General features: G+C 45.7%; 1 protein-coding gene across 2 annotated transcripts in view; it reads right to left on the bottom strand.

The window, feature by feature from the left end:
• Window positions 1–15,652, bottom strand: part of LOC141110459 (B-cell receptor CD22-like) — a 30,608-nt gene extending 14,956 nt beyond the window's left edge. The window contains exons 1-3 of one of the 2 annotated variants that reach the window (XM_073601811.1): window positions 15,522–15,652; window positions 12,495–12,857; window positions 3,449–3,739 (exon numbers count right to left, since the gene is read on the bottom strand). In XM_073601811.1, the coding sequence (XP_073457912.1) occupies window positions 3,449–3,739; window positions 12,495–12,857; window positions 15,522–15,564 (697 nt within the window). In that variant the 5' untranslated portion in view covers window positions 15,565–15,652. The remainder of the gene's footprint in view (window positions 1–3,448; window positions 3,740–12,494; window positions 12,858–15,521) is intronic. The other variant, XM_073601812.1, reaches the window with a different exon arrangement.
• Window positions 15,653–16,117: the final 465 nt, after the last annotated feature.

Here is a 16,117-nt window from a genome sequence, read left to right as displayed (position 1 = left end):
TAAAAATAAAACCTGGAAACTGATTGGTTTCCATGCAGAGCCGCATCAGATTTTACACTCTCCAGTTTTAGTTAATCAATCCCTAATTTTATTCAAAATTAAAAAAAGAAATAAAAATCAGCACAAGGGAAAGTACTTCATTTACCGTATTTATCGGCATATAACACACACTTTTTTCCCCTTAAAATCAGGGTAAAATCGTGGGTGCATGTTATACGCCGATCCCCGCTGTCTCTGAGGGAAGAGGAGGTGCGAGCGCCGCTGAATTACACAGAACCGCGATCTCCTGTGTACCTGATGCTCCGTCATGCACAGCCACACCTATTGGCCCCGCATTGGGCCACTGTTCTGTCTATCATATGAGCGAGGACAGGAGGTGTGGCTGTGAGTGACGGAGCGTCGAGCACACAGGAGATCGCGGCTCTGTGTAATACAGCTGCGCTCGTGCCTCCTCTTCCCTCGGAGACAGCAGGGATAATCCAACACTGGCGAGGCTGCAATGATGGGAAAGGTGAGGCTGCAGATGGGCACTGAGCAGGGTGCATTGTTGGGCAATTTAATGGCTGCAGATGGGCACTGAGCATGGTGCATTGTTGGGCAATTTAATGGCTGCAGGTGGGCACTGAACAGGCTGAATTGTTGGGCAATTTAATAGCTGCAGATGGGCACTGAGCAGGGTACATTGATGAGCTGTGACCCTAATTTTGCTTCAAAGTTCTTGATTTAAAATGTAAGTTTTTTTCCTTAAATGTCCCTCCTAAAATTGGGGTGCGTGTTATACGCCTATAAATAAGGTAAATGTGAGATGTTTCTTGTGCTGCTGGCTGCTAAGGCACCTGTCATAGGTACTTGTTAAGAGAGCTTCAACCCACCCCTCTATTCATAGAAGCTGTACCATAGCTTCCATGAATGAAAATAAATCTATGAATGGAGGACAGGAGGATGAATGAAAGGTCAATCTCAAAGTGCCAATTATGCCCGCCCTTTCCGCCCCCCTCCTCCATTCACAGAAGCTGTACTAAGGCTTCTAAGAATTAAAGGCAATCTATGAATGGAGGACCGGTGGATAAATGAAAGGTCCTCCGCCTCAGTTCATATATTGCTTTGTAGTTTTCTGTTGGTTTATGTTATCTTACATATAATACCACTTTCTGACCAGCGATGTACCGGCACATCGCAGGATTGGAATGGTGGTATCTTGGTTTTCCAGTTTAGTTTAATTTATATTGTTTATTTCCACATTTAGTATTTTTAAAAAATTTTTTGGAAGTAGTAAGGATTTGCTGTTCCATATTACACATTGTGCGGCAATCAGCCATGGAATAAAAATGTATAAGATGTTCATAATGCCAAAGCATCTAAGGGCCAACAAGGGCCATTAACTTACTAATATGTGAAAGCCTCTCCAGCAGATACAGATGGGTTGGTTTAAAATTTTAGCATATTAATGGGCAAATCGGAACAAGAACGAATAATGGTAGAGTGGGGGAAACGGCGTGTACACTGGATAACTATGAAATGGGCTAATCGCCCATAGTTAAAATGGCGCCAAGAGGGAGGAAGTCCCAATAGAATAGAACTAAGGGAATACCCACATCTAAGATGGCGGCAGAGTCATTTCCGCCCGGGCTCAACATAAATAGGACGAGAACCAATCAAACGGCAGCTTCCTGATGACGCACATTGGAATGCGAAACGCGTAGAGGCTGCTGGGAGATTTTTGCACCCACGTGACCGGGAACGAGCGTGATTGGTGAGGACGCGAACGAACACAAGGGGGGAACGCAAGCGGCACACGGAGACAGCATAGTATACACCAGGCGAACCGGGCTGCAGCGCCCACCCTGTCCCTAACTGCTGGAAAAGCTCTGTGCCGGCATAATGGCACTTGGAAATGTGAGTGCATAGTTTTTTTGTGTTTTATGAAATAAAGGTTTTAAACGTTATTGTGCGATGATCGTTTTCATCCATTTTTATGAGGAACACTAAGACCCTAGTATAGCTATTGGAGAAGTTCCCTTTGAGTGGAGTGGTTATCCCTATGAATGAACCAAAGGTGCAGTTTTAAAGAAATATCTGGTGAGTGGCCAATCTCACAGGTGGTGGTGAAGCACTAAGTCACTTTAAATTGATTAAACACAAGAGCACGCCGATCACGGCAAACTAACGGAAGATTTGCAAGCATATATGAAGGGACTTTATTACCATGTGATACATGTCACCGGACTTATATATGATTTACACAATTTGCATATGATTGTTGTTTAATGTGATATATTTAAATAGGTGGATGGTGAATAAGATTATGTCTAACAGATAGGATATACATAGATAGGAAAGAGAGTATAAATGAGAGCAGCGCATCCACACACATAGCACTTTTAATATCTTGGTCATGGCTGCAGCAATGAAAAACCAGCAGCCGACCGGCTCCCGAACTGATGTTGTTCCTCCAAATGTGTGATGTTAGAAACTGGAACTAACGAGGATTTAGTCACTTCCGGTTTTGGTCTCATGTAGTGACGGCCCGTCCATACGGGATGCAGGGGCGCCGCCCCCCTAATCCATGTGCCCGGACCCTAATCTACATGCAGGACGCCGGAAGCATGGATTCCAATGGGGTTTTTTTTTTTTTTAAAGCACGTGATTAAAGTCTGAGGCTCTAATTGGCTTAAAAAAAGGGTGGGCTCGGGGCGCAGAGCATTGCGCCCCGAGCCCACCCAGTTTTGTGACAATAGCAAATTAATATTCGCTGTTGTCTTCTTGATTCTCCTCTCACAATCAGGAATCGGGTCCTGAGACCCGTCACCCGATTGGCCGAGAGGAGAAGCGATTCTATTGGCCGCAGAGGAGGGAGGAGACGCAGGGGTACCTGCCAAGGAGGAGGAGGCGCAGAGGCGCCCGCCACCTGGAGAAAGCGCTGCCCCCTGGGGTAAGTGCGGGGCTGGTGACCAACTGACCAATGGGTGAATTGTTTGCTGCCCCCCAAAAAAAATTAATACCACCAGCCGCCACTGGTCTCATGTGAACAAGCCATTACCGGCTTGAACAAGCATCTGATCAAACCGATATTGGTTTAATCAGGTGCTTTGGAGGGCAGGGGAGACTTCAGATATCTCATTAAAGAGTGCCCCATAAAAATAAAAAATGTTAAATAAAATAAATAATTAAAAAAATGAAAGTGCCCCCGCCACGCCATGCTCACGCGCAAAGTCAAACACACATATGTAAGCAGTGTTCGCACCACATGTGAGGTATCACTACAAACGTTATAGCAAGGGTAATAATTCTATCACCAGACCTCCTGTGTAACTCTAAACTGGTAACCTGTAAAAGCCTTTAAAGCGTCGCCACTTGGGTATTATTTATTTATTTCAGGTACTAGGGTATTAGGGTTAAGTGGTTAAGTGGTTAAATAACACTTCTGCCATATTTTAATGTTACTTACGCAATATGCTGAGCACCCGTAGCGTTTCTGTTTTTTGTCTGTTAGGATACTCTGCAAAACATTTTAGGATTTCCAAATTCTCTTCTGAGTCTACATTGTAGGTTAGTTTTGAAACGGTCTCCCACACTCCATTCAGCAGCGCTCTGTGATGCGTTTTGACAGGCAGGTTCCTGACGTTCCATGTGAGTGTTGGTGGGTTGGCAGGACAGGTGTGTTTGGCATCACAAGTGAAGACATAGGTATTTCCTTCTATTAGTAATTCAGGACCAGATATATTAGGTTCTGGAATGTCTGTAGAAGATATGAACACAGGGAGATAGGAACTAGTTTAAGTATCTCTATTATGTTAGCATGTGGAAATAGGAAGGGAAGGAAGGCAGGAAGGAAGGAAGGAAAGAAAGAGAAGGAAAGGAAGAAAGAGAAAGAGAAGGAGAAGTGAAGAAAGGGATGGAGAGATGGGAAGAGGGAAAGAAATAAAGGGGAAGGAGAGGGGAATAAGGGAAGAAAGAGAAAGGAAGAGAGAAATGGAAGGAAAGAGAAGGGAATGGAGAGAAGGAAAGAAATAGAAGGGAAAAATGGAAGAAAGAGAAGGAAAGAAGAGAAGGAAGGGAGAAATAGAAGGAAAGAAGAGAAGAAAGAGATGGAAAGAAGGGAATGGAGAAATATAAGGAAAGAAGGGAAGAAAGAAGGAAGAGAAGGGAAGCGAAAAATAGAAGGGAAGAAAGAGAAGGAAAGAAGAGAAGGAAAGAAAGAGAAGGGAAGAGAGACAAGGAAAGAAAGAGAAGGAAAGAAGGGAAGAAAAAGAGGAGGGAAGGGAGAGAAGGAAAGAAAAAGGAGGAAAGTAGGAAAGAAGAGAAGGGAAGGAAACAAGGGAGGAAAGAGAAGAAAGGAAGGAAAGAGAAGGAGGCAAAGAAAGGGAAAGAGGGAAGGAAAGAAGGAACGAAAGTGAAGCAGATAGAGAGAGAAGGAGAAAAAGAGAAGAGAAGGAGAGAAGGGAAGAAGGAATGAAAAAGGGAAGAAAGAGAAGGAAAGAAGAGAAGGGAAAGGATAAATAGAAGGAAAGAAGTGAAGAAAGAGAAGGAAAGAAGGGAGAAAGAGAAGGGAAGAAAGAGAAGGAAAGAAGAGAAGGAGAGGGAAAAAATAGAAGGAAAGAAGGGAAGAAAGAGATTGAAAGAAGGGAAGAAAAAGAGAGGGGAAGAGAGAGAAGGGAAGAAAGAGAAGGAAAAGAGAAGGGAAGAGAGAAATAGAAGAAAGGAAGGAAAAATAAGGGAAGAAAGAGAAGGAGAGCAAGAGAAGGGAACAAAGAGAAGGAGAGAATGAAAAAGGGAAAGAAAGAGAAGGAAAAAGAGGAGAAGAAAGAGAAGGAAAGAAAGAAACAGAAGAAAAGAGATGAAAAAGGGAGAAGGAAAGAGAGAGAAGGAAAGAAAAGGGAAAGAAAGAAAGAAAGAAAGAGTAGAGAAAAAGAGAAGGAGAGAAACAGAGAGAAAAGAAAACAATAGCTCAGTAAGAGGCCCCTTTCACACCTGCGGACCGTTCAGGTCCACCTGTCAGTTTTTTCAGGTGGACCTGAACGGACACCCAAGTGTTATTTAACATGGAAGACTGCAGACATCTTGTAGGGAAAAGAGAAGTGGTGGAGCCAATATAACTCCAGATTGAGTGGATATTGCAACCTGAACTGCTTTTTTTTTTTTGTACCCTGTCTGGGGTCCCATTATATTTTTTTATGCCTGCGGTTGGACTTTAAAACAGTTTAAAAAGGCCGCAAACTTCAAAATATTTAAGTAATATGATAGATATAAACTAGTAGTTTAGCTACCATTTAAAATATTTGTCATGTTTTCCTACTTAAAAATAAATCAAATAGGCTGCTATAATGAGAGCACTATCGTATACTGAATTATTATTATTTTTTTATTATTATTATTTTTTATTATTATTATTATTTCCTAATACAGAAACTGGAGCCTATGAGGACATAAATATGGGAACTATCAACACTGACTTGCATGGTGGCAGGCTCTGGGGCTATCATTACTATCCTGACTTCACAACCTAGCAAATAACGAGGACTGGAGAAAGTATTCCTCATGGGAAATCAGATTTTTTACACTTCACTGGCTGCATGCTTGTTCCAGGTCAGTGACTCGCTAAGTATTAAATGCCTTCATCGAGTTGGCTGCCCCTTAGCCTTCACCTCATAAAATGTCCAAATCTGTCCACACAGGTTTTGGAAACCTGCCATGACAGAAGTACGTAAACTGCCATTGCTTTGTGAAAATGCTGTTTCCTGGCTGTCGATTCAGTTTCCCTGATGTCATTACCTTTTATATCATTGAATAAGGAGATTTTATATTAAAGCCCATCTCTGGATTCAGCTCTCCAATAACCCCCCCCCCCCGGATGCCCAAAAAATAATAATCAGTGACCAATATACAGTAGCCAGCCTTCTTTTCAATAACAGTCGTAAGCCTTCCATTCATGGAGTCTGTCAGTTTCTTGATCTGTTGACAATCAACTTTTTGTCCAGCAGCAACTACAGCCCCCCAGACACTGTTCAGAGAGGTGTACCGTTTTTCCTACACCGTAAATCTCCCATTTAAGAAGGGCCCACAAGTTCTCAATAGGGTTTAGGTCAGGTGGGGAAGAGGGCAATGTCATTATCCTTTCATCTTTAAGGCCTTTACAGGCTAGCCACACAGTGGAGTACTTTGATGCATGCGATGTAGTATTGTCCTGCATAAATATTATGGTCTTCTTGAAAGATGCAGACATTTTCCTGCACCACTGCTTGAAGAAAGTGTCTTCTAAAAACCGACAGTAGGGTTGGGAGTTGATTTTGAGTCCCTCTGCAACCCGCCGAGCAGCTTCCAGGAAACCAAAGTCTTTGGGTTCCGGGGGGAGTATTGCTGCAGCCTGCTGGCTCCCCCCCGCTGAATCGTCCCACCCCCCCTCTCCCCTAGCTCATCTTTAATAATACCAGCCCAGTACCCCACCTCCACATCATTGGTGTCTGAGTTAAAGTGTAGCTCTGTGCCCGTTTCTGATCCAGCCACTGGCCCATCCATCTGGTCCATCAAGAGTCACTCTCATCTCATCAGTCCATAAAAACCTTTGAAAAATCTGCCTTCAGATATTTCTTGTCCCGCCCAGCCTTGACGTTTCAACTTATGTGTCCTGTTCAGTGGTGGTCGGGTTTCAGCCCCCCTTACCTTGGCCATGTCTCTGAGCACTGAACACCTTCTGGGCACTCCAGGGAGGTTGCGAATCTGGAATATGACAGCGCTGGAGGATGATGGGTTTCTGGTAGTTTCATATTTGATTCTTCTCAAGTCTTTGGCAGTTAATTTTTTGTTTTCTCAACACATTTCTTGCGACACTGTTGACTACTTCTCATCGCTGGTTTGCAGTACTGAATCCGGCCGTGCCCTCCACCCGAGCTCACGCACTCGGCCAGCTCAGCGGCCTTTGTGCAGGACATTAGAGCAGCCCAGGGGGCAATTTCATCCCTGCCCCCCAGCCCAGCCTGCCTCTGGAGGAGGAGAGGACTGACTGGTGTGGATAAGGAAACGGAGGTGCCCAGGGTTGGAGCGGGGGCCCTGAACAGGATTGCTGGTGCGAGTTAGCGGAGGTGCGGAGTACTAGGCGGGACATCCAAAGGGATCATCCATCCAAAGCCACCCACTCTATGCCTACTACCCCTGTAGGGGTGACTACTTCTGGTATATAGAAGATTATAGCATCTACTAGTAAAAAATAGAATACAACAATAGCAAGTGTGCCAACATAAGAAATTGCAGGAATTGATTGGCTAAGCTGAAATACATTCAAGAGTTTACCCAAACTAGCAGAGAAACAGCATAATGGAGTGTTTACAAGTGCATATGCTAGACTAATCATAGAAAAAGACAATAGGAAAAAAAAAGAAGAACAGGAAGAAAAAACATTTCAGCAACTTGGACTGGTTTCTCAACCTCCCAGCCAAAGTCCGCACATTGAAATTCAAGGGTAATTTCATGGCAAATCAGTCTTGAGTGCAAAGAGATGACCCCATAGAAGTCTATGAGGAAATATTGAGCAAGTGCGGCTGTTTTTTTTTTTTTTTTTTTTTTATTTTGCACATGTGACCAGCAGTAGAGGACTAGAAGCTCCATCTGCTTATGTTTCCCTGCAGACAGGTTGGGGAAGAGCTGGGTTATGTGACAGCTGTAAATCAAATAGGAAAAAGATTCAACATCTGCCATATACTGAGTACTGGGAATTGAGCCTGTGAATTGGAGGAGGTGAAGGAGTATTCTACTGATTGATCCATCCCATCCTTTAAGTGGTGTGACCTGTTTCAGGTCGAATAACTGAGGTGAGGGGCCATCCTAGAACGGTGGAGGGATTAAGTCACCATCCTGTTATTTACTGTCACCGGTGGTTCCTGTTTCTCCATTTCAATTTTATCAGTTGTTTATGGACTTTTATTTGCGCAGCACTTTTTTATACATTTAGGCTTTTGAGGTATTTTTTTGAATTGACCTTAGTGTCTGCTTGCATTTTATTTATCAGTCAGCGCTGAATTTAATTACACTATTTTTGCGACACTGTTGACTTTTTGCAACAAAACGTTTGATGGTTCTGGGATCATGCCCCAATATCTTAGCAATTTCAAGAGTGCTGCATTCCTCTACAATTTTTGACTTTTCACAGTTAGTTAAATCTCTTTTTTGGCCAATTTTGCCTAATAATTATGCACACCTTGATATAGTGTGTTGATCTCCTTAGGGCCACACCCTCCCTCATTACACAAATGCTCATCACCTGATATGCTTAAATCCAATAAGCATTACATTTTATACAACTTGGCGTTCATACTTGTCAACTGTCCCGGACATTCCCGGGATTTAGACCCTTTTCCCGATTTTATTGTGTCCCGGGAAATGTCCCGGGAAATCTGTTTTTTTCGGATTTTTCGCCGCCGCCTCTAGAGGTCCGCAGCCGGCGGAGACAATTCTCTGCCAGCCGTCATTTTTAAGAAGACCAGAAGAAGAAGAACACGGGTGACTACAATAGGAATCAAGCTGCGGCGCCGACCACCCCCCGCCCCCCGCTTGGCCGCGCCGCAGCTTAATTTCTATTGTAGCCACGCGGCCAGCTCCGCCTCAATTTTGTTCCCCCTCAAGGAATGGGGAAACTGTAATGGCGGTGGAGTCACCTTTATACCTGATGTAATGGGGCTCCAATGGGGGGACGACTGATGTAAGGTGGGCTCCAATGGGGGGACAACTGATGTAAGGGGGGCTCCAATAGGGGACGCCTGATTAAGGGGGGCTCCAATGGGGGGACACCTGATGTAAGGGGGCTCCAAAGGGGGGACACCTGATGTAAGGAGGGCTCCAATGGGGGGACACCTGATGTAAGGGGGCTCCAATAGGGGGACGCCTGGTTAAGGGGGGTTCCAATGGGGGGACACCTGATGTAAGGGGGCTCCAATGGGAGGACATCTGATGTAAGGAGGGACTCCGCTGGGTACACCTAATGTAAGGACGGACTCCGCTGGGGATGCCTGATGTAAGGAGGGACTGTACTGGGGACACCTGATGTAAGGAGGGACTCCGCTGGGTACATCTGATGTAAGGAGGGACTCCGCTAGGGACGCCTGATGTAAGGAGGGACTCCGCTAGGGACGCCTGATGTAAGGAGGGACTCAGCTGGGGACACCTGAAGTAAGGAGGGACTCAGCTGGGGACACCTGATGTAAGGAGGGACTCCGCTGGGAATGTCTGATGTAAGGAGGGACTCTGCTAGGGCAACTGATGTAAGAAGGGACTCCGCTCGGGACGCCTGATGTAAGGAGGGACACCGCAGGTGACACCTGATGTAAGGAGAAACTCCGATGGGAATGCCTGATGTAAGGAGGGACTCTGCTGGGGCAACTGATGTAAGGAGGGACTCTGCTGGGGATGCCTGATGTAAGGAGGGACTCCGCTGGGGACACCTGATGTAAGGAGGGACTCCGCTGGGAATGCCTGATGTAAGGAGGGACTCTGCTGGGCACACCTGATGTAAGGACGGACTCTGCTGGGGGCACCTGATGCAAGAACAGACTCTGCTGAGGGGACCTGATGCAAGGACAGACTCTGTTGGGGGCACCTGATGCAAGGACGGACTCTGCTGGGGGCACCCGATGCAAGGATGGACTCTGCTGGGGGCACCTGGTGTAAGCACAGACTCTGCTGGGGGCACCTTATGTAAGGACGGACTCTGCTGGGGCCACCTGATGCAAGGACAGACTCTGCTGGGGGCACCTGATGCAAGGACGGACTCTGCTGGGGGCACCTGATGCAAGGACGGACTCTGCTGGCGGCACCTGATGACGACTGATGTAAGGTGGGCTCCAATGGGGGGACAACTGATGTAAGGGGGGCTCCAATAGGGGACGCCTGATTAAGGGGGGCTCCAATGGGGGGACACCTGATGTAAGGGGGCTCCAAAGGGGGGACACCTGATGTAAGGAGGGCTCCAATGGGGGGACACCTGATGTAAGGGGGCTCCAATAGGGGGACGCCTGGTTAAGGGGGGTTCCAATGGGGGGACACCTGATGTAAGGGGGCTCCAATGGGAGGACATCTGATGTAAGGAGGGACTCCGCTGGGTACACCTGATGTAAGGACGGACTCCGCTGGGGATGCCTGATGTAAGGAGGGACTGTACTGGGGACACCTGATGTAAGGAGGGACTCCGCTGGGTACATCTGATGTAAGGAGGGACTCCGCTAGGGACGCCTGATGTAAGGAGGGACTCCGCTAGGGACGCCTGATGTAAGGAGGGACTCAGCTGGGGACACCTGAAGTAAGGAGGGACTCAGCTGGGGACACCTGATGTAAGGAGGGACTCCGCTGGGAATGTCTGATGTAAGGAGGGACTCTGCTAGGGCAACTGATGTAAGAAGGGACTCCGCTCGGGACGCCTGATGTAAGGAGGGACACCGCAGGTGACACCTGATGTAAGGAGAAACTCCGATGGGAATGCCTGATGTAAGGAGGGACTCTGCTGGGGCAACTGATGTAAGGAGGGACTCTGCTGGGGATGCCTGATGTAAGGAGGGACTCCGCTGGGGACACCTGATGTAAGGAGGGACTCCGCTGGGAATGCCTGATGTAAGGAGGGACTCTGCTGGGCACACCTGATGTAAGGACGGACTCTGCTGGGGGCACCTGATGCAAGAACAGACTCTGCTGAGGGGACCTGATGCAAGGACAGACTCTGTTGGGGGCACCTGATGCAAGGACGGACTCTGCTGGGGGCACCCGATGCAAGGATGGACTCTGCTGGGGGCACCTGATGGCATCAGGTGTCCCACTGATTATGCATTATGGTGAGTTGAATGATTTCATTTTATATTACAATGTAATAGTAGAAATAATGTGCTTCAATCATCCTGACACCATAACAACCACGGTGCCGGGGTGATTGAAGCGCTAACACCAGGTGTTTGGAGTATCTTTATCTGCTGATTTGTTCAACTCTGGAATACACATTTCTATTATGGTGTACGATCTGGGCCTGCTGTCCCTCCATCCCTCTTTCCTTTATTCTCTCTCCTTCCCTCCATCTTTCTTTCTTTTCTTCCTTCTATCTCCTTCCCTCCTTTCTTTCTCTCTCTCTCTCTCTCTCTCTCCCCCTTTCTTTCTCCCTCCATCCCTCATTCATCTCAGACTCTAACCACACCCCCTTTGAGCCACGCCCATTTAAAATCACACCCACTATTTCACGTAAACCACACCCAATTTTCGCCACGGCGCGCCACATTTTATATTTTCTATGCCACGCCTACAAACGCATGCCCTGCCCCCTAGTTATAATAAGACTCCGCCCACAGCCAAAAGAGTGTCACTATATTTTTTTTTTACAATGCTGGCAACTATGGGAGTTGGACAACCTGCATAAAAATGATGATTTGGTCAAAATAATCGCTTGCCTAATAAGTGTGAACACGGTGTAATATAAAATTTCCCATAGCTAAACTGTTGGTTCACATTTACAGAAAAAAATAAAAAACTAACACTGTACACCCTCCCCCAACGGTCCCCGCTGTACTTACCCCTGGGGATGCTGAGCTGTCAGTGCCCACACAGCTGGTCCAGTGGTCCACTCTTCTTCCTCTTCTCTGTGCAGGGTTTCTGGGATGGGTTGAAGCAATTTACCGTTCAAGCGTTGACCAATCAGAATCATTCAGGTCCATTCAAGATGAGAAGAGCGAGAGGGAGGGAGATGAGTGGACTGCTGGACCACCTGCATGGGCACTTACAGCTCAGTATCCCCGGAGGTAAGTACAGTGAGGACTGGGGAATGGGAAGGGTGTACAATGTTCACCTTTTTAGTTTTTTCTGTAAAGGCGAACCAACACTTTAAAGTGGTTGTAAACCCTTTACAACCACTTTAACCTACAGGTAAGCCTAGATTAAGGCTTACCTGTAGGTGCTTGAAATATCTCCCAGACCTGCACGGTCTAGGAGATATTTGCAAATCGTGGTAGGGCGATTTCTTCTGCGCATTTGCCGGAGTTAGAAAGGGCACGCTGTGCCGTTTCTAGCTCGGATCATGCCGTTAAAGGCGGATCCCGCACGCATGCGCGGGGGTGACGTCACGCGACTCCGACCAGTCCCAGAGCCGGAGTTCGCGGCCCCGGAAGGAAGAGGGGTGAAGAATGGACGCTCACTACTAGCGAGGAATACGGGGACATTGCGGGCTTCTCCTGCAGGTAAGTGTCACATGATGGGCTACTATGCGATGCATAGTAGCCCATTATGCTTTACCTTTGCTGGGAAACAAAGAGGAAGTAACACCCATCAGGGTTTACTTCCTCTTTAAGCTTTAATCCAACTTGTTCTAGGTCAATGATTCACAAACTTATCAAGTCAGGACAGCCAAGTAACTAACCTGTTTCATATGGTCAGCATGGCAGCCCTACGTATTCATCTTATGGTAACTCTTCATGAATATGACACAATTCCTTTGCAATTTAAAATCTCTATTCAGGTTGCACTTTTCCACTTACATCTACTATAAAGATAAACCGTATCCTCGCTTTCTGCTTCCCATGTTGGTGGATCAGAGACGATCTGAGGAGAGTAAAGGCCATCATCCTGAAAGCTCACATTTTTGATCTTGATGGTGCAGTTGCCTTTGGCCAGGTCACCCACTAAAGATACACGTCCCAAAAATGACTTGGGCACCAAACTCGAATTCTTGCTGTTATAGATTTCTCCCCACTTGCTTTTGGTGTACTTGAGCCCTTTGATGACCGGCTTTAGGTTAGCATAGGTAAACTTGCATGGGATGACAACACAGGAACCTTCCAATGTAATCATGGTTTTTGGCAATTCAAATGTCTGCGCTTCTACTGATTTCAACATATGATCTGGAATAGAACAAAAACTTGCAGATAACCATATAACAACAAGCTTTTGGAAAAGTCTGAACACCTCATGGGTTTGATTTACTTAAAGTGGGGCAGCTGTGCATAGGAACCAATCTGCTTCCAGTTTTTTTATGTCAAAGCTTAGCTGAGCAAGCTGAAGTTAGAAGCTGATTGGCTACCATGCACAGCTGAACCAGATTTTGCACTCTCCAGTTTTGGTAAATCAACCCCTACAGCTGTACTTGTTCTAGGTCATTGGCACATTTAGGAATAAAAATCAGCACAACCGCCAGGCAATTAGCTTTCTCAGATAAAGGTCAGCTGAGGCAGCCTACATATATCTGTCTAGGTTTTCTTAAAAAGTGTATCCGTTCCTTAAAGTGTCTTTGAACTCAAACTTCTAAAATTAATGCCAGCCCCTCTATCAGTGGCGGGTGGTGGAAATATTTTTTTTTTTGGGGGGGGATTGGTGGGGTGACCGGCGCTTACCCCATCGCCGGTGGCTTACCCCTGCTTGGCTGCGGCCTCCTGTTCTCCTGCTCTCCTTCACCGGTGACATTCCCCTGCTCGGCGGTCTCCTGTTCTCCTGCTCTCCACGGCGGCGGATTCTGTTTCCTCCCTCCTCCTCGGTGGCCAATCGGGAGTCTTCTCTTTTCAGGCCAATCGGAAAGCAGGTCTCACACCCGCTTCTGATTGGCTGGATTGAGGATCAGTGTTTCAACAGCGAATATTTATTCGCTGTTATAACACACATTCTCTGCAACCCGAGCCCACCCTATTTTGAAACCTATTAGGCTTCTAATCAGGTGCTTAAAAAAAAATCCCCTGCCGCTGTAATTCATGTGCCCGGTGCCCCGAAAGGGCCGGACGCATGATGCACTGCACATGCTCAGTCTGGTGTGTATTGCTAGAGCGTTTTTTTTTTGAGCGAGAGAGTTCATGTGATTAGCACAGGGCCAATCAGCACTGCCCAGACAGAAGGTCAGGGGTCATGCAGCCTCATAGGACAGTCAGAAGAGGAATGAAAACTCCTCCTGCAAGCTTTAACCAGACACTGATAGAAGTCACAAGACTACTGATGAGAAAAGGTATTTAGCAGTTTGTATTTACTAAAATAATTGCAGTCCCATGTTCTGTGTTCTGTGGGAGACCAGATATAGTGAATGCAGGCTCCTGGGTTTAGTAACACTTTATGATTCTGTTTTTTATTGTATCTCTTGCAGTTACCAAGCCTTATTCATTTTGACTCATTGTTTTTGCTTGCTACTAGTCTGGGAACTCTCACTGACCAATATAAGGCAATTATTTACAGCTTTAGAACAATCTTTACTGCTCCCAGAGGAGGTAATGTGGGGGATATCTAGATGGTGAAAACCATAGCTAGCAATTGAAGCACAGATGCCCTGAAGAAGTGGGGAACCTAAGCTTGAAAATTGTTGGTTCCATTCTTTTCCAATTTATTTTCAGGACAAAGATATACCTTCTGGGTTTTCTTCTGGAACTCCTCACTTACACTTACCTTGAGTATAGTCTCAACATCCTGACCCCCCCCCCCTTCAAGTCTAGTCGCCTTCACTAGATCTGACCATCTTGCTACATTCTTAAAACGCCATCTGAAGAGTTATCTACCTAGTGATCCAGTGCCATCTGACACTCCAGTTAACGCTTTTCTTCTTCTGAAATTGACACCAAGTGGAATTTCTTGATTTTGAGCTGAATTTAGAAGCTGATTGGCTACCATGTACAGCTTCACCAGATTTTCCCCTTTCTGGTTTTAGTAAATGAACTCCATTGCTCCTTCTAGAAATTGACACCAAGTAGACAATCTTGATATTCAGCTTTTCAAAAGGATTGTATAGCTTTGATCTTGGTAGCCAACCTGTTTAAACCTGGGATATAATCTCAAGAGCCTGACCCTCCCCTATGAGTCAAGCTGCCTTCTCTAGATCTGACCATCTGACCAAAAGTCATCTAATGAATTATCATCTACCATCAGAGATATGCAATTAGCGGACCTCCAGCTGTTGCAAAACTACAAGTCCCATCATGCCTTTTCTGCCTCTGGGTGTCATGCTTGTGGCTGTCAGAGTCTTGCTATGCCTCATGGTACTTGTAGTTCTGCAACAGCTGGAGGTCCACTAATTGCATATCCCTGATCTACCTAATGATCCAGTGCCATCAGACACTCCAGTTAACACTTTGCTTCTTCTAAAATTGACACCAAGTGGAATATCTTGATTTTCAGCTTTTCAAAAAGATTGTATAGCTTTGATCTTGGTAGCCAACATGATTAAACCTGAGATATAATCTCAAGAGCCTGACCCTCCCCTCCCCTCATCTACCTAGTGATCCAGTGCCATAAGGCACGCCAGTTAACTCATGGAGGGTTGATTTACTAAAACTGGAAAGTGCAAAATTTGGTGCAGCTCTGGATAGAAACCAATCAGCTTTCAGTTTTTTTTTTTTTTCCGTCAAACAAGCTGAATTTAGAAGCTGATTGGCTACCATGTACAGCTGCACCAGATTTTGCCCTCTCTGGTTTTAGTAAATCAACTCCATTGCTCCTTCTAGAAATTGACACCAAGTAGACAATCTTGATATTCAGCTTTTCAAATGGATTGTATAGCTTTGACCTCTGTAGCCAACCTGATCAGATTTTATTACCTTTTAGGAGAAGTCCTAGCAGTATTCCCATGACCAGGTCCATGGCTGATGCTTCTATGAAACTTGTCCGTCTCCTGCTTACTCAGAGAGTCGTTTCCTTAAAAGTGTTCCCGTAGTTCACCGTCAAGAGAAGGAAGTTGTTGCAATCCTGCTGATTACTCCACAGTTTACCAATTTCATATTTCAGTGTATGGATGAACATTAAACAATCGGAACAATATTAAAAAAAATTAAATAAATAGAAATTAGGAGGTGGAGATAGAAGCAAAACGTAAAAAACATAAAATTCAGACAGACTCTTCTACTCCTGCAATACTCATTTTCCGCTTTCATCCAAACACAAGAAGTCAGTCCCTTGGCTCTGTTTTTATTATTTATTAGGGGTAACAACTTGGATGGGTTAAAGGAATATATGGGATGCTCAGCTTAAATCAAAGAACAAAATCCAGGGATGACTTCCTCTCTCTGTACAAAGTCCTGAACTGCTTCCTTCTGTACAAAACACAGGCCTTTGTGAATTATTAGCAACATTCCATTACAGACTAGGAGCCCTGGGCCCCTCTAGAAAAGTAACACAACCTTGAGGTAACTGCTTG

Source organism: Aquarana catesbeiana, linkage group LG10 (assembly GCF_042186555.1).
Source record: "Aquarana catesbeiana isolate 2022-GZ linkage group LG10, ASM4218655v1, whole genome shotgun sequence".
NCBI lineage: Eukaryota > Metazoa > Chordata > Amphibia > Anura > Ranidae > Aquarana > Aquarana catesbeiana.
The sequence above is the reverse complement of the archived record's forward strand: the minus strand, read 5'-3'. Positions and strand labels throughout refer to the sequence as shown.